Source organism: Macaca thibetana, chromosome 16, assembly GCF_024542745.1.
Source record: "Macaca thibetana thibetana isolate TM-01 chromosome 16, ASM2454274v1, whole genome shotgun sequence".
In the NCBI taxonomy this organism is placed as follows: Eukaryota; Metazoa; Chordata; class Mammalia; order Primates; family Cercopithecidae; genus Macaca; species Macaca thibetana.
Genome location: NC_065593.1, coordinates 43,856,462 through 43,880,338, shown reverse-complemented (window position 1 = coordinate 43,880,338; position 23,877 = coordinate 43,856,462). Strand labels below are relative to the sequence as shown.

At 38.5% G+C, this 23,877-nt stretch overlaps 2 protein-coding genes across 15 annotated transcripts in view; one reads left to right on the top strand and one right to left on the bottom strand.

The window, feature by feature from the left end:
* UTP18 (UTP18 small subunit processome component) overlaps positions 1-23,877 on the top strand; it is a 241,757-nt gene that overhangs the window by 174,062 nt on the left and 43,818 nt on the right. The gene's annotated exons all lie outside the window — the stretch shown is intronic.
* The window catches only part of MBTD1 (mbt domain containing 1), an 86,394-nt gene that overhangs the window by 52,514 nt on the left and 10,003 nt on the right, over positions 1-23,877 (bottom strand). Inside the window, exon 1 of one of the 14 annotated variants that reach the window (XM_050765063.1) lies at positions 13,040-19,033. The exons of 12 other annotated variants lie outside the window; for them this stretch is intronic. Coding sequence is in view for 1 of the 2 variants with exons in the window: in XM_050765059.1 (XP_050621016.1) it covers positions 7,187-7,198 (12 nt within the window). In the remaining variant the exon portion in view is untranslated. Of the gene's footprint in view, positions 1-7,186; positions 8,598-13,039; positions 19,034-23,877 lie in introns of those variants that run through there. One more of the 14 variants, XM_050765059.1, reaches the window with a different exon arrangement.

Genomic DNA, 23,877 nt, shown 5'->3' with positions numbered 1-23,877 from the left:
TGCCACCTGAGTTCAAGTGTCAGCCTCTGGAGTAGCTGGGACTACAGGTGCCTGCCACCACAACCGGATAATTTTTGTATTTTTAGTAGAGATGGGGTTTCGCCATGTAGGTCAGGCTGGTCTCAAACTCCTGACCTTGTGATCTGCCCGCCTTGTCCTCCCAAAGTGCTGGGATTACAGGTGTGAGACACTGTGTCCGGCCAGACCTTTTATATGCATAGTTTTCATATAGGTTTGTCTACTATTAATATATAGCCAGCTTGGTTAGCAGCTAATGTAAGATTATTGACTTAAATGTCAACCCAGAATATCTTATTCCGACTCTATTTTCAGGGAATATAGCCTTAAAATTTCAGGAGGTCAATGATTATAGATATTTTGTTTTCTTTTTTTTTTTTTTTTTTTGAGACAGAGTCTCCCTTAGTCGCCCAGGCTGGAGTGCAATGGCAAGATCTCGGCTCACTGCAAGCTCCGCCTCCCGGGTTCACGCCATTCTCCTGCCTCAGCCTCCCGAGTAGCTGGGACTACAGGCGCCCGCCGCCTCGCCCGGCTAATTTTTTGCATTTTTAGTAGAGACGGGGTTTCACCGTGTTAGCCAGGATGGTCTCGATCTCCTGACCTCGTGATCCGCCCGCCTCGGCCTCCCAAAGTGCTGGGATTACAGGCGTGAGCCACCGCGCCCGGCAGATATTTTGTTTTCAATAGTTACAGGCTATTAGTATTTTTTTAAAAAGTACCATGGTCAAAGATGTTTGGGAAATTTTCCTCAAGTCAAGGTCTTCTGGAGACTTTAGTATGCTTATGAACATTATAGTGATTAAAGAGGAATATGCGGTATGCAGTCTTTTCTAGAGCATCTTTTAGGGCCGTCTTAGAGAAATGTTCTCTGATCTTTTCTATGATCCTAGCACACACAGAAAATGATCATCTGTACAACTCAAGGGGAATAAACCCCTGGATGCACCCAGCCTAAGACCTCTGACTGTCCTAAGTATGCAGGAATGAATATCTTGACATACTCCTAATCTGAGCAACACTCGTTGGTAAGCTTTATTCTTCTTAGGGAATGTGGTTTCCTAAAGTGTTTTTTTTTTTTTTGTACTTTTTTCCCCTTGCAAACACTATGGTGATCTAAGTTTTTTTTTTTTTTTTTTTATACATTAGGATAGAATACCAGTGAACAAAATATTAATATATAAACTATAACTGATTTACCCTATGTAAAACTTACCTTTTATTTACTATGAGGGCACTTAACTGGAAACTCCTACATTAGACCAAAACCCCTGAAAGGGTCTGCAACTTCACTGAAAGAGTCAGTGAGAAAGAAGCTGATTACGTGCAAAAGACCTACAAGGGAGCATTTCAGGTACATGCTCTGGGTGAAGAGGTTTCTCTGGGATTTTGTAATCACAGGCCTGACCTCATGAGTAAGTCTGAGGTTGAAATTTTCTCTCCTTTCTATGGTCAGGGAATTCCCAGGCCAAGAAATTAAAGTGGTTCCATGCTACCAGTGCCCTTTGACACCTAGTAGAAGCAAACCTAAATTAGATCGGGAAATAAGTCACCTACCATTCAGGCCTTTCAGTATTCCCACCAATTTTATCAACTATGAGCGCATGATTAAATAGCAAATACATAATAAATAATCCAGCATGAGCAAGCATCAGGAGAAACTGATTAAGAATCCCCAATACTTTGGGCATTGGAATTGACAGAGATAGAACATAAAATAAGCATTATGAGTTGTTTAATAAGAAATAAAAATATTACTGAAAAATAAACAATATAAAACAAGCACCAACTTGTCAGACATTGCTAAAGAGAATTAAAAAATCGAAGATACATGATAAACACTCAAAATGCAGCAAAGAAAAACAGAAAACTGGAAAATAAGATGTCAAAATAAGAGAACAGAATGTAAAGATCCAATAAAAGTCTAATAAGAATTCTTAAAGGGGTGAATATGGAGAATGGAGAAAGGTAATGTTGAATTAGATACTGGCTAAGAATTCTGCAGAAATGAGGACATGAATTAGGCCAGACACAGTGGCTCATATCTATAATCCCAGAACTGTGGGAGATGAAGGCAGGAGGACTGCTTGAGGCCAGGAGTTTGAGACCAGCCTGAGTAACAAAGTGAGACACTGCCTCTACAAAAATAAAATAAAAAATATTAGGCAGCTGTGGTGGTATGTGCTTGTGGTCCCAGCTACTCAGGAGGCTGAGATGAGAGGATCACTTGAGTCTGGGAGGTTCAGTCTGCAGTGAGCTGCGATTGTGCCATTGCACTCCAGCCTAGGTGACAGAGCGAAACCTTCATACACACACACACACACACACACACACACACACACACACAGAGAAAGTGAGAGAGACAGAACATGAATTCACAGATAAAACTATAATGTAAATTAAGCACAACAAAAAGATATCTACATCTAAACAGATCATAGTAAAACTGCAGAACATCAAAGGAAAGGTATTAAAAAGCAACCAATCACCACAGTGAAGCTCAGCAGTCAACAAGCTCTACTCAGGTAGACAGTCCAATCAGTTGCTCAGTACCTAACCATTTGATATGAGTAGACAGGCAAGGATCACTGATCATTTGAGAAAGGCCTCTAAGAATATGAAGGACAAAACAAATCTCCAGGAAAGATGCATCTATAGGAAACAGAAGAAAAGCAAACAGCATAAGAAAACTCCAAAAAAATATAATGAATTCTTCAGAGACGCAAGAATAGGATACTATCGGAGAACAAGATAGACCTTGGAATTTAAAAACAAAAATGGCAAAACAAATTCAACAAACGGATGATAAAGTCATGGAAATCTTTCAAAAAGCATGTGTGTGTGTGTATACATGAGAAAAAAGGCAACAAGAAAGAAAAAAATAAGAGCTCAATCTAGAAGATCCAAAATCCAATTAAGAGATATTCAAGAAAGAGAAAACAGACGGGAACAAAGTTACATTAAAAACACACACACACACACACACACAACAAAACAATTTCCAAGACCAAAATGGAGCATCCATATTTAAAGAGACCATGTAAGCCCAGCTTAATGACTTAAAAAAAAATTTATACCAACATGCATCACTATAACAATTCAAACTCTGCCAATACTGCTATTAAAAGCTTCGGCACTATGCTACACAAAAAGAGAAGGGAATCAAAATATCAGTGGACTTCTCAACACCAAGACTGATAAATATATTTCCTTCAGATTTCTAAAGAAAAAAAATTCTTATTAGAAAATCTACACTCAAAGCTCCAAGTGAAAATAAATGAAATTAAAAATAGAAAAAAGAAAAAAATGAAAACAAAGTTGGTTTTTTGAGATCAATAAAACTGACAAACTTCAAATCAGAGACAGAAAAAAAAAGACACAAATATCCCAATATCATAAATGAAAGAAGTAACACAAGGCCAGGCATGGTGGCTCATGCCTGTAATTCCAGCACTCTGGGAAGCTGAGGTGAGTGGATCACCTGAAGTCAGGAGTTCAAGACCGACCTGGCCAATGAGGCAAAACCCCATCTCATCTCTACTAAAAATACAAATATTGGCTGGGTGTAGTGGTGTGCACCTGTAGTCCCAGAGACTCAGGAGGCTGAGGAAGGAAAATCGCTTGAACCTGGGAGACAGAGGTTGCAGTGAGCTGAGATTGTGCCACTGCACTCCAGCCTGGGCCACAGAGCAGAGACTTTGTCCACCCCTCCCACCCCTTCAAAAGAGTAACATTGCTGCAGATTTTACAGATATTAAAATATTAAAAAGACTGTATTATCAACAACCTTATGACACTAAATTTGATAACTTGGATATAATGGACAAATTCATTCAGAGACATAGAAACAAATGTCACTCATAAAGAAACATACCTGAATAATCCTGTACCTATTGAAAAACCTGAATTTGTTAAAGATCTTCCCACAGATGAAACTCGAGGCTCAAATGGCTTTACTGGGGAATTCTACTTAGGAAATACTATAGACTTTACACCATTTTTTGTTTTTTTTTGAGATGGAGTTTTGCTCTCGTCACCTAGACTGGAGTGCAATGCTGCGATCTCAGCTCACTGCAACCTCCGCCTCCCAGGTTCAAGCAATTCTCCTGCATCAGCCTCCCAAGTAGCTGGGATTACAGGCATGCGCCACCTCGCCTGGCTAATTTTTTTTGTATTTTCAGTAGAGGTGGGGTTTCTCCATGTTGGTCAGGCTGGTCTCAAACTTCTGACCTCAGGTGATCTGCCCACCTCGGCCTCCCAAAGTGCTGGAATTACAGGGGTGAGCCACCACGCCTGGCCTATGTACCAACTTTTCTAGAATACTGAATAGGATGAAACAGTTTCCAAACTCATTCTACTAGGCCAGCATTACTTTGATTCCCAAACCAGATAAAGCAATTAGAAGAAAACTACAGAATAAATATCATGAATATAGGATGCAAATTTTTTCTTTTTTCTTTTGAGACAGAGTCTCACTCTGTTGTCCAGGCTGGAGTGCAGCGGTGAGATTCTGGCTCACTGAGACTTCCGCCTCCTGGGTTCCAGCTATTCTCGTGCCTTAGCCTCCTGAGTAGTTGGGATTACAGGCGTGTGCCATCGCACCCAGCTAATTTTTGTATTTTTAGTTGAAACAGGGTTTTACCATGTTGGCCAGGGTGGTCTCCAACTCCTGACCTCAAGTAATCCACCCACCTCAGCCTCCCAAAGTGCTGGGATTACAGGTGTGACCCATCATGCCCAGCTAGATGAAAATACTGTTAACAAAATTTTAGGAAATAGAACTTAACAATATATAAAAAGAACATAACATGACCAAGTATGTTCCTTCCAGGAATGTAAAACTAATTCAACACTTGAAAATCAATAAATTCACCACATTAGCTATGTAGAAAATCCGATGGTATCTATGAAAAGCTATTGGGACTAATAAGTGAATTCAGCAAAACTGGAGGACACAGTATTAATATACAAAAATTAGCTGTGTTTCTATATACTAGCAACAAACAACTAGAAACAGAAATACAGTCGAAAATTATGAAACAATTGGAGATAAATCTGGTAAATGATGTGCAAGACTGGTATCTTGAAAATGACAAAATGTTGCTTAAAGAATTTTAAAAAGATCCAAATAAATGGAAGATGTGCTATATTCATGGATCAAAATGTCAATCCTTCCCAAACTGATTTACGATTAACACAATCCAATGAGAATCACAGTAGATTTTTGGGTAAAAATCAAAAGCTGGTTCTAAAATTCATATGGAACTCCAAAGGCTCTAGAATAGCCAAAGTAAATTTCAAAAGAACAAAGTTAAGACTAAAGCTTCCTGATTCCAAGATATATTATGAAGCTACAGTATGAAGACAGTAGGGTTTCAGCATGAATACAGACAAAAAGATCAATGAAACAGAATAAGGAGTCCATAAATAGACATCTATCTATCTATCTATCTATCTATCTATCTATCTATCTATCTATCTATCGGTCTCTTTCTATATGTATGTCTATTTATGGTTATATATGTGTCTATATATAGATATCTATAGATATTTATGTAGATAACTATATCTATGGAGTGTATATATATCTATAGACATCTACAAAGTCTATACATATCTATAGATTCACATATCTATACCTATAGGTATCTATATCCCCAGCGTTTTGTTCACACTATGTAATGACACTATGTTTTTATTTATTTATTTTTTGAGACGGGGTCTCACCCTGTTGCACAGGCTGGGATGCAGTGGCACGATCTCAGCTCACTTCAACCTTCACTTTTAGTAGAGACAGGGTTTCGCCATGTTGGCCAGGCTGGTCTCAAACATCTGGCCACAAGTAATCTGCCCCCTCAGCTTCCCAAAGTGCTGGGATTACAGGCATGAGTTGCTGCGTCCAGCCTATGTTTTTTACGCCACTTTGTGCATTGCTCATCAAGGTTAGTCTTGTTCATCTTCTGGCCCTCCTAGTATGCAGCACAGTCCAATGGTGTGGCACAAGGCCTGAGGCAGGGAGGCGCCTGCTACCCTCGCAGGCCCTGACTGAACCTCCACCACCTCTCTCTGTTTGCTTATTTATCTATAGATATATATGGTCAATTGATTTTTGACTAAGCTTAAAAGGCAATTTAGTGGAGAAAAAGAAAATAGTCTTTGAACAAACAGTGCTGAAGAATTAAGACATTCATATGCCAAAATATCACTTTGATCCATACCTCACATGATATATAAAAATCAACTGAAAGTAGTTCATAGGCCTAAATGTAAGAGTTAATGTAAGAAGTTCTATAACTTCAAAAACTTGTGGGAAAAATATTAACAACCTTGTGTTAAGCAAAAAGATTTTAGCTATGACAAAAAAAATTATGATCCATAAAAGAAAAAAAATTTGGCCAGGCATAGTGACTCATACCTGTAATCCCAACACTTGGGAGGGCAAGACGGGCAGATCACCTGAAGTCAGTAGTTCAAGACAAGTCTGGCCAACATAGTAAAACCGTGTCTCTACAAAAATACAAAAATTAGCTGGGCATGAAGGCAGATGCCTGTCATCTCAGTTACTCAGGAGGCCGAGGCGGAAGAATCGCTTGAACCCAGGAGGCGAAGGTTGCAGTGAGCCAAGATCATGCCATCATGGCATCACTCCAGCCTGGGTGTGATGGTGCAAGACTCCATATCAAAAAAAAAAAAAAAAAAAAAAGAAAAGAAAGAAAAAAGAAAAATTCATAAAGTAGATTTCGTCAAAATGAAGAATTTCTGCTCTTTGAAAGACGATGTTTAAGAGAATAAGACAAGCACAGACTGGGAAAAACATTTGCAAATCATAGATTTGATAAAGGATTTGTATCTAGAAACATAAAGTAGTATCAAAATTCAATGACTGAAATAACTCGATTCATAAAAAGGGGCAAAAGATCTAAACAGAAATTCAAAGATATACAGATGGCGAGTAGCAACATGAAAAGATGCTCAACATCAGCAGTTATTGAGAAAACGCAAATTAAAACCATAAGATACTGTAACACACCTCTTAGAATGACTAAAATTTATAAAAGTCCCTACAGTCAGCATGGCAAATGGAACTCTCATTCATTGTGGATGGGAATGTAAAATGGTACAAGCATGTTGGAAAGCAGGCAGTTTCTTAAAAAGTTAAACAACCACCTACCATCCATTCCATGAAGGCTTATACCCATACAAAGACATAAACACCAATGGTCATCATAGCCCCAAACTGGAAACAATTTAAATGCTCATCAGTAAGTGATTACACAAATTGTGGTACATCCATACAATGATTCCATTTTGCTTCCTGGTAATAAAAAGGAATGAATTATTGATAGACAGTGTGGATAAACCTTTAAACAATTATGAATGTAAGCCAGACCAAAAAAGTCTTACTGTATGACTCTTTACAAATGCAAACTAGCCGTATAGTGACAGAAGGCAGATCAGTAATTACCTGGGGATGGGGTGGGAGCCAGGAGTGGAAAATGGGAGTTATAAAGAAGCGTGAGAAAACTTTTGGAGATGAGGAATATACTATCTAGATTGTGGTGAAGGTTTCATGAGTGTACACCTATGTTTCTGTGCAGTTTAATTTTGTCAATTTTTACTTCAATGAGGCTGTTAAAAAAAATCTATAGCCATCCAAATTATCAACCAAGTCTAAGGGTAGAAAATGTATTTTCAGATATGCCCCTGAAGCCCTTTCAAAAAACTTAGCTCTCATGTTCACTTTTTCTCAGGAGATGATTAGAAGACATGCTTCACTGTAACATCAAAGTAACTAAGAAAGAGGAAGATGGTTGATTTAGGAACTACATGATTCAATACAGCACAGAGGTAATGGGAGTTTCTAAAGCAGTGATAAAGGGATGTCTCAGGGTTACAGCTGTATACCAGGTTTAGACAGCAACCAGATTATAATAGAAAAAGAAGATGGATGATGGCTCTGGAAGGGCTCTAGGAAAAATACGAATCTTTGTGTTTGGAGCTTGTTGCAGCAGCATGTGGAAAAAGGCAACAGGTACTTTCAACACTGACTAAATGAAAAAAGTGAACCAATCAGTAACTGCAGGAAACAAAGTTGTATCAGAAAGGAAACAGTACAGTGACAGGCTGGGAAGCTGTAAATACTATTTATGTACTATATAAACACTAGCAATTTAAACAAAACTTGTGATAAAAGTCAATGAAGTGGGCCGGGTGCGGTGACTCATGCCTGTAATCCCAGCACTTTGGGAGGCTGAGGTGGATGGATCACTTGAAGTCAGGAGTTCGAGATCAGCCTGGCTAACATTGTAAAAACCATGTCTCTACTAAAAATACAAAAATGAACTGGGCGCGGTGGTGTGCATCTGTAGTTACAGCTACTCGGGAGGCAGAGGCAGAAGAACTGCTTGAACCTTGGAGGAGGAGGCTGCAGTGAGCCCAGATCACGCCATTGCACTACAGCTTGGGCGACAGAGCGAGTCTCCGTCTCAAAAAAAAAAAAAAAAAAAGTCAATGAAGTGGGTAAGTGTGAAAACAAGGTGGCCCCTCATTTCTCATTTCCCAATGAGATTAAAAAAACAGAATTTTTTTTGTAATCATCAACACAAGGTTGATCGAGACCACGGTAAAAAAAGTTTAGGGGCGGGTGGCGGGCGCCTGTACAGAGTAAAAGAGCAAATGTCTATTTGTATCAACTAATACATTTTTTATTTTTCATAAAGCTTAATTCACTAAACTTAAATTACTGCCCTTTACTATAAGATCATGTCCTTTATTATAAGATCACTTTAAGGATGGTTATAGGTTTTTACCATAAAATACTTAACTTTTTATTTATAAATTTATAAGTTACAACAATACAAAGAACATCTAAACACCCTTTATCTTGACTGACCAATGATTAACATTTTCTCCCAATTATTCCTCTCTACATGTATATTTTTTCCCTCTCAACCGTTAATGAATGGTTTATATTCTTTAAGCCCTTTTACCTGTAAATCAGAAGTAGAAGCACAGCTCAGGGTTTCTTAACCTTGGTGATATTACCTTGGGCCAGAAAATGCTTTGTTATAGGAGGCTAGCCTGTTCATTACGAGATGTCCAGCATCATTTGTGGCAGTAACACTCGCCTTTATCCCCCAGCTGTGACAACCAAAAACGCCTTTAGGCATTGCCAAATGTTCCCAGGAGAGAAAAAAAAAAAAATCCCAGTTGAGAATTATTGCCTCATCCTTCAATGCGCCTTTCCTAGTAATAAGGACATTCTCTTACATAATCACAGGTCAGCTATCATCTTCAAGGAGTTTAACATTAACCCAATACTTTCATCTGATCTACCATCCATCCCCCAGTTTCGTCAACTGACTCAACAACACCCTTTACAAGATCTTTTTTTCTTCAGTCCAGGGTCCTGTATTTCATTTGTCATGTGCCTTGGTCTTTAATCTAGAGGGAGACCTTATCTTTTTTTATATTTGATGTCTTTTAAGAATGCAGTCCCTTTAAGACTTTTTACCCTTTTTCTATAAATCTATAACTGTTCTCAAAGTCTTTTTTTCTTAAAGACTTTATTTTTTCGGAAGTTATAAATTTACAGTGAAAGTGAAAATTTAGTAGAGTTCCCATACGGCCCAGTGTCCACCATTAACATCTTAAATTAGCATTGAACATGCTAAAATAAATGAAATACTGATACGTACACTGTCATTAAGTCTATACTTTCAGTTTTCCCTCATTTTTACTGTTCTTTTCTGTTCCAAGATTCCACAGTACATTTAGTCACCGTTAAGTCTCCATTATTTAAGGTGTCAAACGGCTTCTCTTGGTTGTGAGAATTTCTCAGGTTTTCTTGGTTTTTCATGACCTTGACAGTTTTGAGGAATCTTGGTTGGATATTTTGCTGTCTGTTCTATTGCAATTTGTCTGATAGTTTCCTCATTATCAGGCTGGGGTTATGTTTTTGGCAGGTACACCCAGAGGTAAAGTGTCCTTGGTATCACAGCATTTCAACGATACCTACTAACATGACTTATCAATGTTGACATTGACCTTGATCATCCGGTTGAGTTAGTGTTTATCAGGTTTCTCTGCTGTGAAATTACTCTGCATTCCTTCCCAAACTATACTCCTTGGAACAAAGTGACTATGTATACCCCACACTTAAGGAGCAGGGAGTTATACTCCCTTTCTTGAGAGTGGAGTATTCATATAAAGTATTTGGAATTCTTCTGTATAGATTTCCTTTTTTAAAAAATAAAAATTTCCTTGTTTTGGGTTTTAGGTGTCCTCAGGATTATACTTAGGTTGCACTGCCTAATTGATGCTATCATTTTCAAGGCATCGATTCCAGAGGCATGATGTCAATCTGTCCCTTATTGGTGATGTTAATTTTTTTTTTTTTTTTTTGGAGACAGGGTCTCCCTCTGCTACCCAGGCTGGAGTGCAGTGGTGTGATTTCGGCTCACTGCAACCTCCACCTCTGGGGTTCAAGCAATCCTTTTGCCTCAGCCTCCTGAATAGCTGGGATTACACACGTGCGCCACCTCGCCCAGCTAATTTTTGTACTTTTCATTGAGGCAGGGTTTTGCCATGTTCGTCAGGCTGGTCTCAAACTCCTGGCCTCATGTGATCCTCCCACCTTGGTCTCCCAAACCAAAGTGCCAGGATTACAGGTATGAGCCACTGCACCTGGCTTGTGTTAATTTTAATGTCCTGGTCTATATATGGTCTAGTTTCTCCACTGTACTTTTGCTATTTTCTTTAATAAGCAATCTATGGGGAGACACTTAAAGACAATGCAAATATTCAGCTCATCAAATTTTCACTCAAGATTTAGGATCCAATGATTCTTGCCCAGTCTCTCACTGTGATGATTTCCCAACCCCAACATTCCCTGTATGTTCAGCAGTCAGCATTCTCTAAGGAAGAGCTCTCTTTTTTCTCTTTTTACTTACTATTGCTATCAACTAATGGATTTCTATTTTTCAATGTTTCATTTTATTTTTTTGAGATGGCATCTCACTGTTGCCCAGGCTGGAGTGCAGTGGTGCTATCTCGGCTCGCTGCAACCTCCACCCCCCACGTTCAGGCAATTCTTCTGCCTCAGCCTCCCAAGTAGCTGGGATTACAGGCGCCTGCCACCAAGCCTACTATTTTTTTTTTTTTTTTTTTGTATTTTTAGTAAAGATGGCGTTTCACCATGTTGGCCAGGCTGGTTTCGAACTCCTGACTTCAAGTGATCTGCCCGCCTCGGCCTCCCAAAGTGCTAGGATTATAGGTGTGAGCCACCACGCCCAGCCTACTTTTCAAGGTTTTATAACTCATTATTGTCCTTAATTATCTGGGGGATCATACCGTCCCAGAGTAGGTGAGTGGGAGCCCCTCAGAGCCTACTCCTGTGTCATTCTGATATGCCTCTATCATTTTCTGAGCATTTCCTTACTTTCTGGCATAACAAGATATTCCAGGCTTATCTTATAACCATTTCTCTGTGCCAGCCCTGGAACCAAACATTTCTCCTAACAGCCTTGGTATCTTTTAGTGGGGAATGATATAAGAAATACAGATCTAGGTATTCAATGTACTTATTGCTATTTGGGTATCTCTTTTGATTCTGGGCCTTTCCACTGGACAAAGAATATATACACACACGTATGTGACATATGTATACACACATGTATTTTCAAAAACTGTGAGTTCACACTTAAATCCCCAATTCCAAGCCATCCCCACAAGGGCTTTTTTCTCACCTTCCCACACTTCACATTTGTCTTTTTCAACAGAATGCTGGCTCTTAACAAAACCTATCTACTCATTTGCTCAACCCTTTTAGACAATTAAATAGTTACAGAAGCATTACAGCATACCACTACAAAAAAACTGTTAAGAGTTCAGTATTTCTTTGCAGTCACTTCTCTCTAGACTGACTACTGAGTACAAATGTTACTTGGATTAGCTTATTTATTTCAATGTGGTTGTTACTGACTTGAGATAAGTTAGAATTGGTTTGCTTTTGGTTTTTAGTCTCCTCCATCATCCTTATTGGATTAACTTCATTTTTGGGGGGACTACTGGAAAGATCATCCTTCTTGCAAAAATAAAGAACTATACAAATAGGTGTAACTCAAAGAAATGTCATTTCCTTCCCTGCCTCACCACCCACCCTGTTAAGCAGGTAACCAACTTTATCACTATCTGGTTCATCCTTCTTGTTTATGTACATTTTGAAAAAGTAAACAGAATATGTACAGGTATACATATGTTTTCTTATTTCCATTTCCTACACAAAAGTCACATACTATATTCCTCTGTCCTTTGTTTTTATTAGTTTAGAAATATATCCTGGAAATCATTCCATTTCAGTGCACTGACATCTTCCTTATCCTTACAGCTGCATAGTACTCCATTGTGAATGTTTATTCAATAAATTTCTTGTTTCAACATTTAGTTTTCAACGTTTTGCAATTACAAATATGCTGCAGCAAACTTATGTATCTGTGTTTTTACACTGTGCATGGTATATCTCCAGGGTATACTCTCAGAAATGGGATTGCTGGGTAGGATATATGTATATGTAATTTTGTTAGACATTGCCAAATTCCATTCAAAAGAAATGTAATCATTTGCACCAGCAATATTGAGAGTGCTTGTTTCCCCAGAGGCACTGGGAATGTATTGTCAAGTGTCTGAATTTTTCCCAAAATGATGGATGAAAAATGGTATGCCAGTATAGTTGTCACTGTTTTTTTTTTTTTTTTTTTTTTTTTTAAAGCTATTTGGAAATAACTTTGAACTTTCAGGAAAGTTAGAAGAATAATACAATGAAGTCCTGTGTACTCTACTCAAACTCACCAATTACTAATATTTTACCCCATTTTTTCTTCTCTAAACACATAGTTTTTCTGAATAATTTGAAAGTTACATATCCCAAAATAATTCAAAGTGCATTTCCTTGGAATAAAAACATTTTCTTGTAACTGGAGTATAGTTATCAGTTTTAGGAAATCTGACAATATATGATACTTACCCCTAATTCACCATACACATTCCAACTGACTCAATGTCTTTATAGCATTTCCTCCTTCAGGACCAGGATCACATGAAAATTAAAAAGTCATATTTATCTTTTAGTGTCCTTTAATCTGGAAGATTAGTTTTAATTTTTTTTAGACACAGGGTCTCCCTACATTTGCCCAGGCTGGACTCAAACTCCTGGTGTCAAATGATCCTCCCGCCACAGCCTCCTGAGTAACTGGGATTACAGGTGTACACTGACATGTTTGGTTTGAAATTATTTTTGAAGAATGCAAGCAAGCCCCTTCACCCTTAACAGAATGCTTCTCATTTGAGGTTCATCTGATGTGCCTGTGTCCTTAGGAGACTCTGGTTATGTACCCCATAATACTACATTTGACCTCAGGATATCGTAACCAGAGTCACAAGATTCCTATCTGTCTCTCACTAGTGATGTTAATTTTGATTACTTTTTTAAGGTGTAGTCCAGTTTTCCACTGTATACTATGTATTTCTCCTTGCAACCAACAGCAACCTCAGGGACACATTTTGAAATATGATCACATTGTTTCTCACTGAAGTCTCACCGCCATTCTTAAATTTGGCATCTAATGATAACTTGTGCCATACCAATCATTAATATGGTGGCTGCAAAACGATTTCCCAACTCCAGCACTTTTTTCTATCAGTCAGCAAGAAATATTGTCATCATCCCCTTTTATTGACATACCTACCTATTCATTATCAGTATGAATTCACTAACTTCTATTTTTTTCCCAGTGGTTTATCATTCATCACTATTCTTATTCTGGGGTTCGAAATATGCCAGATTTGGCCACAATGATGCCCCTGAACTCGTTCTTGTGTGCCTTTTGTTTCCTGAGACAGTCTCCCCCTGTTGCCAGTGCAGCGGCGTGATCTCAGCTTACTGCAACCTCCGCCTCCTGGGTTCAAGTGATTCTTGTGCCTCAGCCTTCTGAGTTGCTGGGATTACAGGTGTGCACCAGCAAGCCAGGCTAATTTTTGTATTCTTACTAGAGGCAGGGTTTCACCATGTTGGCCAGGCTGGTCTCGAACTCCTGGCCTCAAGTGATCTGCTCGACTCAGCCTCCCAAAGTGCTGGGATTACAGGCGTGACCCACCAAGCCAGGCCTCCTAATGTCCTTTTGACATACTTCCATCTGTATTTTGAGGAATTCCTTACTTTCTTGCATATCAAGATATTCCAGGCTCATTTTATACCTATGTTGCTCCAGCCCTGAAATCAATAATTTTTCCAAGGAACTCTAGTCCTTATTAGCAAAGAACTGGTATTGAAAGCCAAGATCTGGGCACTCAGGGCAGTTTTACAGAGCATTTTTTTTTTAAAGACAGAGTCTCACTCTGTCGCCCAGGCTGGAGTGCAGTGGCACCATCTCGGCTCACTGCAACCTCTGCTTCCCAGGTTCAAGCGATTTTCCTGCCTCAGCTTCTCGAGTAGCTGGGACTACAGGAGCGTGCCACCAGGCCCAGCTAATTTTTTGTGTTTTTAGTAGAGGCGGGGTTTCACGGTGTTAGCCAAGATGGTCTCGATCTTCTGACCTCGTGATCTGATCGCCTCGGCCTCCCAAAGTGCTGGGATTACAAGCGTGAGCCACTGCGCCCGGCCCTAGAGGATTTTATCTTCTTTTTTGTGGTTTTATGTGCCTACCTCTACCTTTTTTCTTCTTTAGGGTTTTTAGTCTTAATTTTCTTCAAAGTTCTTGGCATTGAGAAATTTACATTTACCCTTTATCTGTATGTATGGAAAACTGTGATTTTGCACATGAAGTTTTTCCCATTTAAAATATCTTAGGTAGCAAAATTTATCAGTATTTTATTTCATTGTACCTTGATCATGAGTCAGAAAACTTTTTCCTGAAGCATGGTACAGAAAAATTTTCCCATATTTTTTCCTGGCATTTGTATAGTTTTTATATTTAGATCTGATGTGTCTGGACTTTATTATTATGTATGGCATGAAGAACAGCTCTAATATTTTTTCCAAATGGCTATCTAGTTGTACCAACATCTTTTATCAAACTGTCCATCTTTGTCTCAGTGATTTAAAATACCACTTTAAGTGCTAGGTTTCCATATGTAGTTGTGTCCATTTCTGGATTTTACACTATTTCCCTGGTCTGTCTATTCTTTTGTCAATGTCTTGCTTTCTGAATCATTAAGGGTTTGGAATGTATTTTGATATCTCGCAGAGCTAGAAACCCCCTCAAAAATCTCTTAATGTTTTTACATTCTTGCATGTTTATTTTTCCAAGTGCATTTCAGTATTAGATAGTTCAACTCTATACCAAAAAGTTATCAGTCTTTATATTAGGATCTCATTAAATTTCGAATTAACTTGGGAAAAAGTGACATTTTGATATGTCTAAAGAACAACAGATGTCTTTCCATTTGTTCAAGTCTGCTTTGTCTCTTTTGGGAATGTTTTATATAGCCTGCTTCACATAGGTTTTTAACACGTTTTTAAAAAGTAAGTCCTTAGGAATTTAATTACAGGTTGAGTATTCCCTATCCAAAATGCTTGGGACCAGAAGCATTTCAGATTTTGGAATATGTGCATACACATAAGATATCTTGGGGATGAGACCCAAGTCTAAACACGAAATTTGTTTGTTTCATATCCAACTTATATACATAGACTGAAGATAATTTTATACAGTATTAAAAAAAATTGTGCATTTAGTAAGGTTTGTGTACACTGAACCAGCAGAGAGCAAAGGTGTCACTCAGTTGCCATGTGGTTTATCTGTGGTGTCATGTCCGTGCTCAAAGAGTTTCAAATTTTGGAGCATTTTGGACTTTGGATTTTTGGATTAGGGATGCTCAATCTATGTTTTGTTGTTGCTATTGTCATCTTCTCTTTTGTTGTATTTTCTTAACTGGTTATTTTCTCACTACATGAAGGTTTATTATTTTATATCCTAACTCGCTGAATTGTTTGAAGGTAATTTTGTCATTGATTTTCTAAGGCTTTCTAGATAAACAATCATGTCACTAACAGAGAATCTTTTCTTCTTTTTCCACTGTTACGTCTCTAATTTCTTTTTTGAGACAGAGTCTCACTCTGTTGCCCAGGCTGGAGTGCATTGGCGCAATCTCAGCTCACTGCAACCTCTGCCTCCAGGGTTCAAGCGATTCTCCTACCTTAGCCTCCTGAGTAGCTGGGACTATAGGCGCATGCCACCACACCTGGATAATTAAAAAAAAAAAAATTCTTAGTAGAGACGGGGTTTCACCACGTTGGCCAGGCTGGTTTCGAATTCCTCACCTCAGGTGATCCACCCGCCTCAGCCTCCCAAAGTGCTGAGAATACATGCGTGAGCCACCGTGCCCGGCCATTTGTTTTCTTTTCTATCTGTATGGGCTCATATTTCCAGTATAATGTTAAGTCATGGAGAAAATGGGCATCCTTACTTTATTCTTGATTGTGGTGTTTCTTAATAAGATTCTGGCTTTAGGGTTAAGGCTATGTACATGTGCATATGTGTGTATTCATAAAAATAAAAATATTATATGTTAAGGAAGTATTCATCCATTCATATTTTCTGAAAGGTTTCTGTTAGGAACACGTGTTGAATTTTGTCATAGGCTTTTTCAGCTTCTATAAAGAGAACACAACTTTTTCTCTTTTGACCGATTAATATGGTGAATTACATAAATAGATTTCTAAATACTGAATCATCCTCGTATTCCTGGTATAAAACTCACTCATCATATTTTTGTAATATGGTGTGAGAGACTGCACAATAATAGTTTTCCATTAGTATCTGTATGTGGTATCTCTGTAATTTTCACTTTTTGAACTATCTTTATCAGGTTAAGAATCAGTATTACTTTTTTTTTTGAGACAGGGTCTTGCTCTATTGCCCAGGCTGGAGTGCAGTGGCATGATCTTGGCTCACTGCAGCCTCAACACCCCTGGGTTCAAGTGATCCTCCCATCCCAGCCCTCCCAAGTAGCTGGGACTACAGGCATACACCACTGTGCTCAGCTAATTTTTTAGTTGTTTGTAGAGCTGAAGTCTCACAACAATTGCCCAGGCCGATCTCAAACTCCTGGGGTCAAGTGATCTTCCTACCTTGGCCTCCCAAAATGTTGGGATTACAGGTGTGAGCCACTGCGCACAGCCCAGTATTACTCTTACGTCATAAAAATAATTAGCTTTCCATTTTCTATATTCATGTAGCATCGGGAATATCTGATCAGGCAGAATTCCCCTGTGAAACCACCTAGGCCTGGTGTTTGGTGGGATGGTTCCTTGACAAATTTCTATTTCTTCTAGGAAAATTGGTGTTATTTTCTTTTCATCTCTAATGAGGTCCATTTTATTAAACTGTATTTTCCTAAGAAATTATCCATTTCATCTAGGTTTTGAAATGTATTTGTACAGAGGTGTGCAAAATAGTTCTGTATTAAAATAGTTCTCAATTTCCTCTGTATCCAATGTTATTTTCCCGTTGTCATTTCTTAAAATTTGATTTGTGCTTTCTCCCTTTCCCCACTTGGTTAAATTAGCTAGTGACTTATCTATTATGTGACTCTTCCCTCAAGAGTCCAAGATTGATTCATCATCTACACGTATAGTTTTTCTGTTAACTCATTAACGTCTACTTTTATCTTTATTTCCTTTCTTGTGCTTTCGGTTTACTTTGTTCATTTCTGAATTGGGAATTTATTTTCATTTATGTAAGTGTTCAGGGCTATGAATTTTCCTCTGCTCACTGCTTTAAATGTATTCCACAGATTCTGGTAGGTAGTATTATGTAGTATTTTCCTTATCAACATTTTCCAGAAACTTTGCAATTTGTGTTTCCCTCTTACCCGTTAAAAAGTTTTAAAATTAAGGCATGCTGTTAAACACTTATCCAAATATAGGACTTTTCTGTCACTCTAGAAAGCTCTTTCCTGTCCTTTCCCACTCAAGCTCTCCCCAATCCTGAGTTCTATCAGCTTTGGCTATATTTTGTATATATTTAAGATTTTATATAAATGGCATAAAATCGCATGGATATTTTTGTGTCTAATTTCTTCCAGTCAGCATAGTATTTCTGAGATTCATTCATGTTACATGTACAAAGGGTTTCTTTTTATTGCTGAGTAATATTTGTCAATGTATCAGCTTACCCTTTCTTCATCCAGATTTTATTACGAATAAAAGTGCCACACAAATTCTTATACAAGGTTTTCTGTGAATACATAATACAAGGTTTCTTAATTTCAAGACGGAAGTGCAATGTCCTTTTGCTTTTTGGGTTTTTGTTTTCTTGTATGGGACCTACTAATGGTTTTCTAATAGATGGACAATTTTTTTGTGAATATTCTGTGTTTAAAAAGAACATACTCTCTGGCCCAGCATGGTGGCTCACGCCTATAATCCCAGCACTTTGGGAGGCCAAGGCAGGAAGACTGCTTGAACCCAAGAGTTTGAGACTAGCCTGGGCAACATGGAGAGACTTCGTCTCTACAATAAGCAAAAAGAAAAAATTAGCTGGGCATGGTGGTGTGCACCTGTGGTCCCAGCTACTTGGGAGACTGAGGAGGGAGGATTACCTGAGGCGGGGAGGTCAAGGCTGCAGTGAGCTGTGACCATGCCACTGTACTCCAGCCTGGGAGACCGGGGTGGGGGGAGGTGGTGCGGGATGGAAACAGTATATTCTTGATTATTAGGGATATACTTGAAGATTTGCATTATATTATTTAGATCTTTTATATCCTTTTTTTATCTACTACATCTTGTGCTAAGTGTCAAAGTCCTCTGATTTTAGGCCGGGCGCGGTGGCTCAAGCCTGTAATCCCAGCACTTTGGGAGGCCGAGACGGGCGGATCACGAGGTCAGGAGATCGAGACCATCCTGGCTAACACGGTGAAACCCCGTCTCTACTAAAAAATACAAAAAACTAGCTGGGCGAGGCGGCGGGCGCCTGTAGTCCCAGCTACTCGGGAGGCTGAGGCAGGAGAATGGCGTGAACCCGGGAGGCGGAGCTTGCAGTGAGTTGAGATCCAGCCACTGCACTCCAGCCTGGGCGACAGAGTGAGACTCCGTCTCCAAAACAAAACAAAACAAAACAAAAAAACAAAGTCCTCTGATTTTAGTTTTTTATTTCTTCTTATACTTCATACAGATTTTGCTTTATACAGATTGTTGCTGTGTTATTTGGTACATATTTAACTGTTATTCTTTGTTGTGAATCATGGTTTCTAGCATTATAAACTGTTCTCTTTTGTCTGATTTAATGCTTTTTTTGGTTTGAATTCTACTTTGCTATCAGCATCGCCAGTCTTGGATTCTTGGGGTTTCTATTTGCCTGGTACATCTTTGTCCTGGCCTTTATGTTTGCTCTCAATTCTCCACATATTTTATCATTAGGGTGTGCATTATGTACTGTACACTTTTTTCCTATTCCATCATACTTTTCTTTGTCCCTTAAAAAATTTCTCTCAGTATTTTGGAAAGTCCTCCTAATATGCTTACCTTTATATTAATAGCTTTTATAGTATGTTATATCTTTTTTCTTACCTAATCTTTTCTATTTGGTCTTTCAGTTTTAGATGGTAGCCTCTGACTCCCTCATATTATTTCAACTACAGTAATTAATCTTATTCTAGTTCTGAAAAGAACAGTTCTAGAGAGGGTCTCATTCTGTTGCCCAGGCTGGAGTGCAGTTAGGCAAACACAGCTCTCTGCAGCCTTGACCTCCTGGGCTCAAATGAGACTCCTACTCCAGTCTCCTGAGTAGCTGGGATTACAGGCATGAACCACCACGCCTGGCTAAACTTTTTTTTTTTTTTTTTTTTTGTAGAGACTGGGTCTCACTATGTTGCCCAGGCTGGTCTAGAACTCCTGGGCTCAAGTAATCTACCCACCTAAGCCTCCCAAAGTGCTGGGATTACAGGTGTGAGCCACCACACATGGCCTTAGTTTTTCCTTTTCTTTCCCTTTCCCATCCCCTTATATTTCAGTTGCATTCTTTCTGCTTTGTCAGAACGTGTAACATTTATGTACTACTGTATTCTCTAGGTCCCCACTATTGGTTTTAATCTTAGTTCAAAAAGATATCTGAAATACTTATTGTCACAGTCTTTTTGTAGGAAATTTCCCAACTATCTCTTTTAGATGAAAGTCATCCTTTTTGAGTGTCCTCAGAAGGGGTAAACAAGTAGAGTATTTCCTGAGTTCTTGCATATTAAAACTGTTGTTCTGCAGTCTTAATACCTGAACAACAGTTAGCTGGATATAAAATCCTTGGCTAGCAGTCACTTTCCTCATGCTGCTCTGCTGTCTTGCTTTGTTACGTTGCTTTTGAGAAATCTGACAATGGGCTAATTAATTCTCTTGCCTCTATGTCACGTCTTTGCCTGGAGACCCTGATAATTCTTTGCATCTTTACAGTCATACAGCTTTACTAGGAAGTATCTTTAAGTGTGCCTTCTGGTATGAACTTCTGAGGTCTAGATTCAGATCTCTTTTCACTTCCAGAAAGTCTTCTTGGATTATAGTTTTAAATATTTAAGGATACCAATTATATACAGTAAACTTCGGATCCATCTCCCATTTCAACTTGGTCAATTTTGTCCTGTGGGAATGTTAAAACTTCATTACTGGTTATCATTTCATCTTCTATTTTTCTGTTTAATCTACTTTGTGTTCATTTCTTAATGCTTTTTGTTCCTTTCTGTTCCAAGTTTTATATTTGTTTCAGAATATTTCTTAATTTTATTTTTCAAATCTCTCAACATTGGTTTCAGGATGTTTAATTTCACTTGGAGCACTGTGTCAATTTTTTCCTGTTTTTTTTTTTTTTTTTTTTGAGACGGAATCTCACTCTGTCGCCCAGGCTGGAGTGCAGTGGCCGGATCTCGGCTCGGCTCACTGCAAGCTCCGCCTCCCGGGTTCATGCCATTCTCCTGCCTCAGTCTCCCGAGTAGCTAGGACTACAGGCGCCCGCCACCTCGCCCGGCTAGTTTTTTTGTATTTTTTAGTAAAGATGGAATTTCACCGTGTTAGCCAGGATGGTCTTGATCTCCTGATCTCGTGATCCGCCCGTCTCGGCCTTCCAAAGTGCTGGGATTACAGGCTTGAGCCACTGTGCCCGCCTTTTCCTGCTGTTTTTGATGGGGGTAGTTTTCATCAGTTGAAATGCTGATTCACATTTCCTGTTTGTTTTTTCTTATAGTTCTGCATGGATGTGGCCTGCTCTTTTCTATTTCTGTTCGTTTCATAGGCAGAGCTGCTAGTTCAAGAACACCCTCTTCTCTAAGTTCAGTTTTTTTCTTTTCCTGAAGAATTTTTTCTTCTTCCTCCTTCTTCACTGCCATGTCTCCAAGTCTTCATGTTTCCCTTATGAGGCAATGCTTATAATTTAAAGCTACCAATTCTGGTACTGCTTATCGTTAAGCTCTTCTCTATACATAGAGCTGTGAACTATCAAACTCCAAACCTGTGATCAATGTTTTGGAACTTCTTTCGGATTTTCTCTTTCTGTGAGTGGATCTTTGTACCTTGTCTAAGGCTTTCATGCTCCCATACCTCTTTCAGTAAATTTGTCAAGTCTTCCCTCTCCCACTCTTAACACCCAGAGAAATGAGCATAGGAGCAGTTGGAATTTGGTTTATTTCTCTACCTATAAGAATCGACAAATCTCTATAGGTAGAGAAATAAACTAAATTTATGAGTTGAACTCTTAAAACACATTTCGTCCTATAGGAGTTTATTTGTAAATTCTACAATAACCTAATATTGGACTTGCTCTGTTGTTCAGGATGGAGTGCAGTGGCATGATCTTGGCTTATGGTAACCTCTGTTTCCCAGGTTCAAGTGATTCTCATGCCTCACTCTCCTGAGAAGCTGGGATTACAGTGTGTGCCACAATACCTGGGTAATTTTTGTATTTTTGGTAGAGATGGGGTTTCGCCATGTTGTCCAGGCTGATCTCGAACTCCTAGCCTCAAGTGATTCGCCCCCTTCGGCCTCCCAAACTGCTGGGATTACAGGCATGAGCCACTGCACCCAGCCATGTTGGACTATTTTTGTTACTACTCTATTATGGTTATTATAATATTTGTAATATGCTTAGTATGTGTCAGGCACATTCAGCACTTAAATCTGTAGCAGCGTATTAAACCTTATAAGTGTTACTCCCATTTTACAGGAGGCAGTGGCCCAAATAGGCTAAGCAACTTGCCCAAGATCATATAACAACTATGAACACTAATAATATAAATCATGGGACTATCTTAAAACCTTTTAAATTTTAACCTTCTTTCTTTTTTCCCCCTCGAATACTGGTTCTGTCAGCTAGCCTCTGTAAGCATAGAAAACAAGCATCAAATAAGTATGTTTCAGGTAATGTGGCCTCTTGAACATTTTGCTCTTCAAAATAAAACTGAGGCCAGGTGTGGTGGCTCACACCTGTAATCCTAGCACTTTGGGAGACCAAGGTGGGTGGATCACTTGAAGTCAGGAGTTCCACACCAGCCTAGCCAATATGGTAAAACCCCGTCTCTACTAAAAAATACAAAAATCAGCCAGGCCTGGTGGTGGCACCTGTAGACCCAGCTACTAGGGAGGCTGAGGCAGGAGAATCACTTGAACCCGGGAGGCGAAGGTTGCAGAGAGCCGAGATCGCACCACTGTACTCCAGTCTGGGCGACAGAGTGAGACTCTGTCTCAAAAAAAAAAAAAAAAAACCCCCGAAAAACTGCAAATCATATTAGATGACTATTTAAGGTCTTGCATATAGGAACATGGGATGACTGTAGGTATGTAAACCTTGCTTTATATTTGGGTTATGCTAACTCCCTGTCTACTATAAAATCACTAATGTCTAAAATTAATACACTAAATAAATAAGCCTAAACTTTAGAATTAGAGAGATAGATACTACATGAAAAAGCTAAAAGAATGAAAGTAGTTATCTCATCAGAGCTGAACTGGACAAGGAACCATTTTTTTGGAATACTTTTAGCATTGTTTAATTATTGTACTATGAAGTGCATGTATTACTTTGATAAAAATAAAAGCTAATTTGTATGAAGTATATAGTACATTAAAAAATTAAGTTGCTATATATTTAGAGATTGATGATATCTGATATCAGTAAATATATGTGGGAAAAACAGTGCTCATATACACTTGGTAGGAAGGTAAACTTATACTATCTTTCTGGAAGGCAATTTGACATTACACATGAAAATTTAAGATGGCTATGCCTTTTGACAAGGTAATTCCATTTTTAGGAATCTGTCCTTCAGAAATACTCATATATAATACATACAAGGACATAAGAATATGTAGAAAGATGTTTGCTAATGTAATAATAATGAAAAACTGGAGACAATCTTACAATCAGCAGGGGAATGATGAGCAACAGGTAAAATACTGAGTGGAAAAAATAAATCACCATATATAGTATAATAAAATATATCACAGTATGACTCACTTTTTATTCAAAGGAACAATATACACTGGCATATACATAGATCAATATATGTATGTTTGTTTTTATGTGCCCTAAGAAAGACCTTAGGAGCAGTTAAACTTTTAACAGTGTGGGAGCAGAATGGGAAGATGAATCTAACTTTTCAAAATTTTTTTTTTAAACATTATAGGTGCACTTCTATAATAAAAAATAAAACAAAAGGTTTGTATAGTGACAAAATTAAAGAAGAGATCACAAATCACGACATAACTTCACTGTCCTACTGTAATTGTCACCTAGATAAACCATCGTCCCTATGAAATCTACAAGGGAATTAAAAGGCATAGTCATTAACTTTTTTTTTTTTTTTTTTTTTTGAGACGGGGTCTCGCTC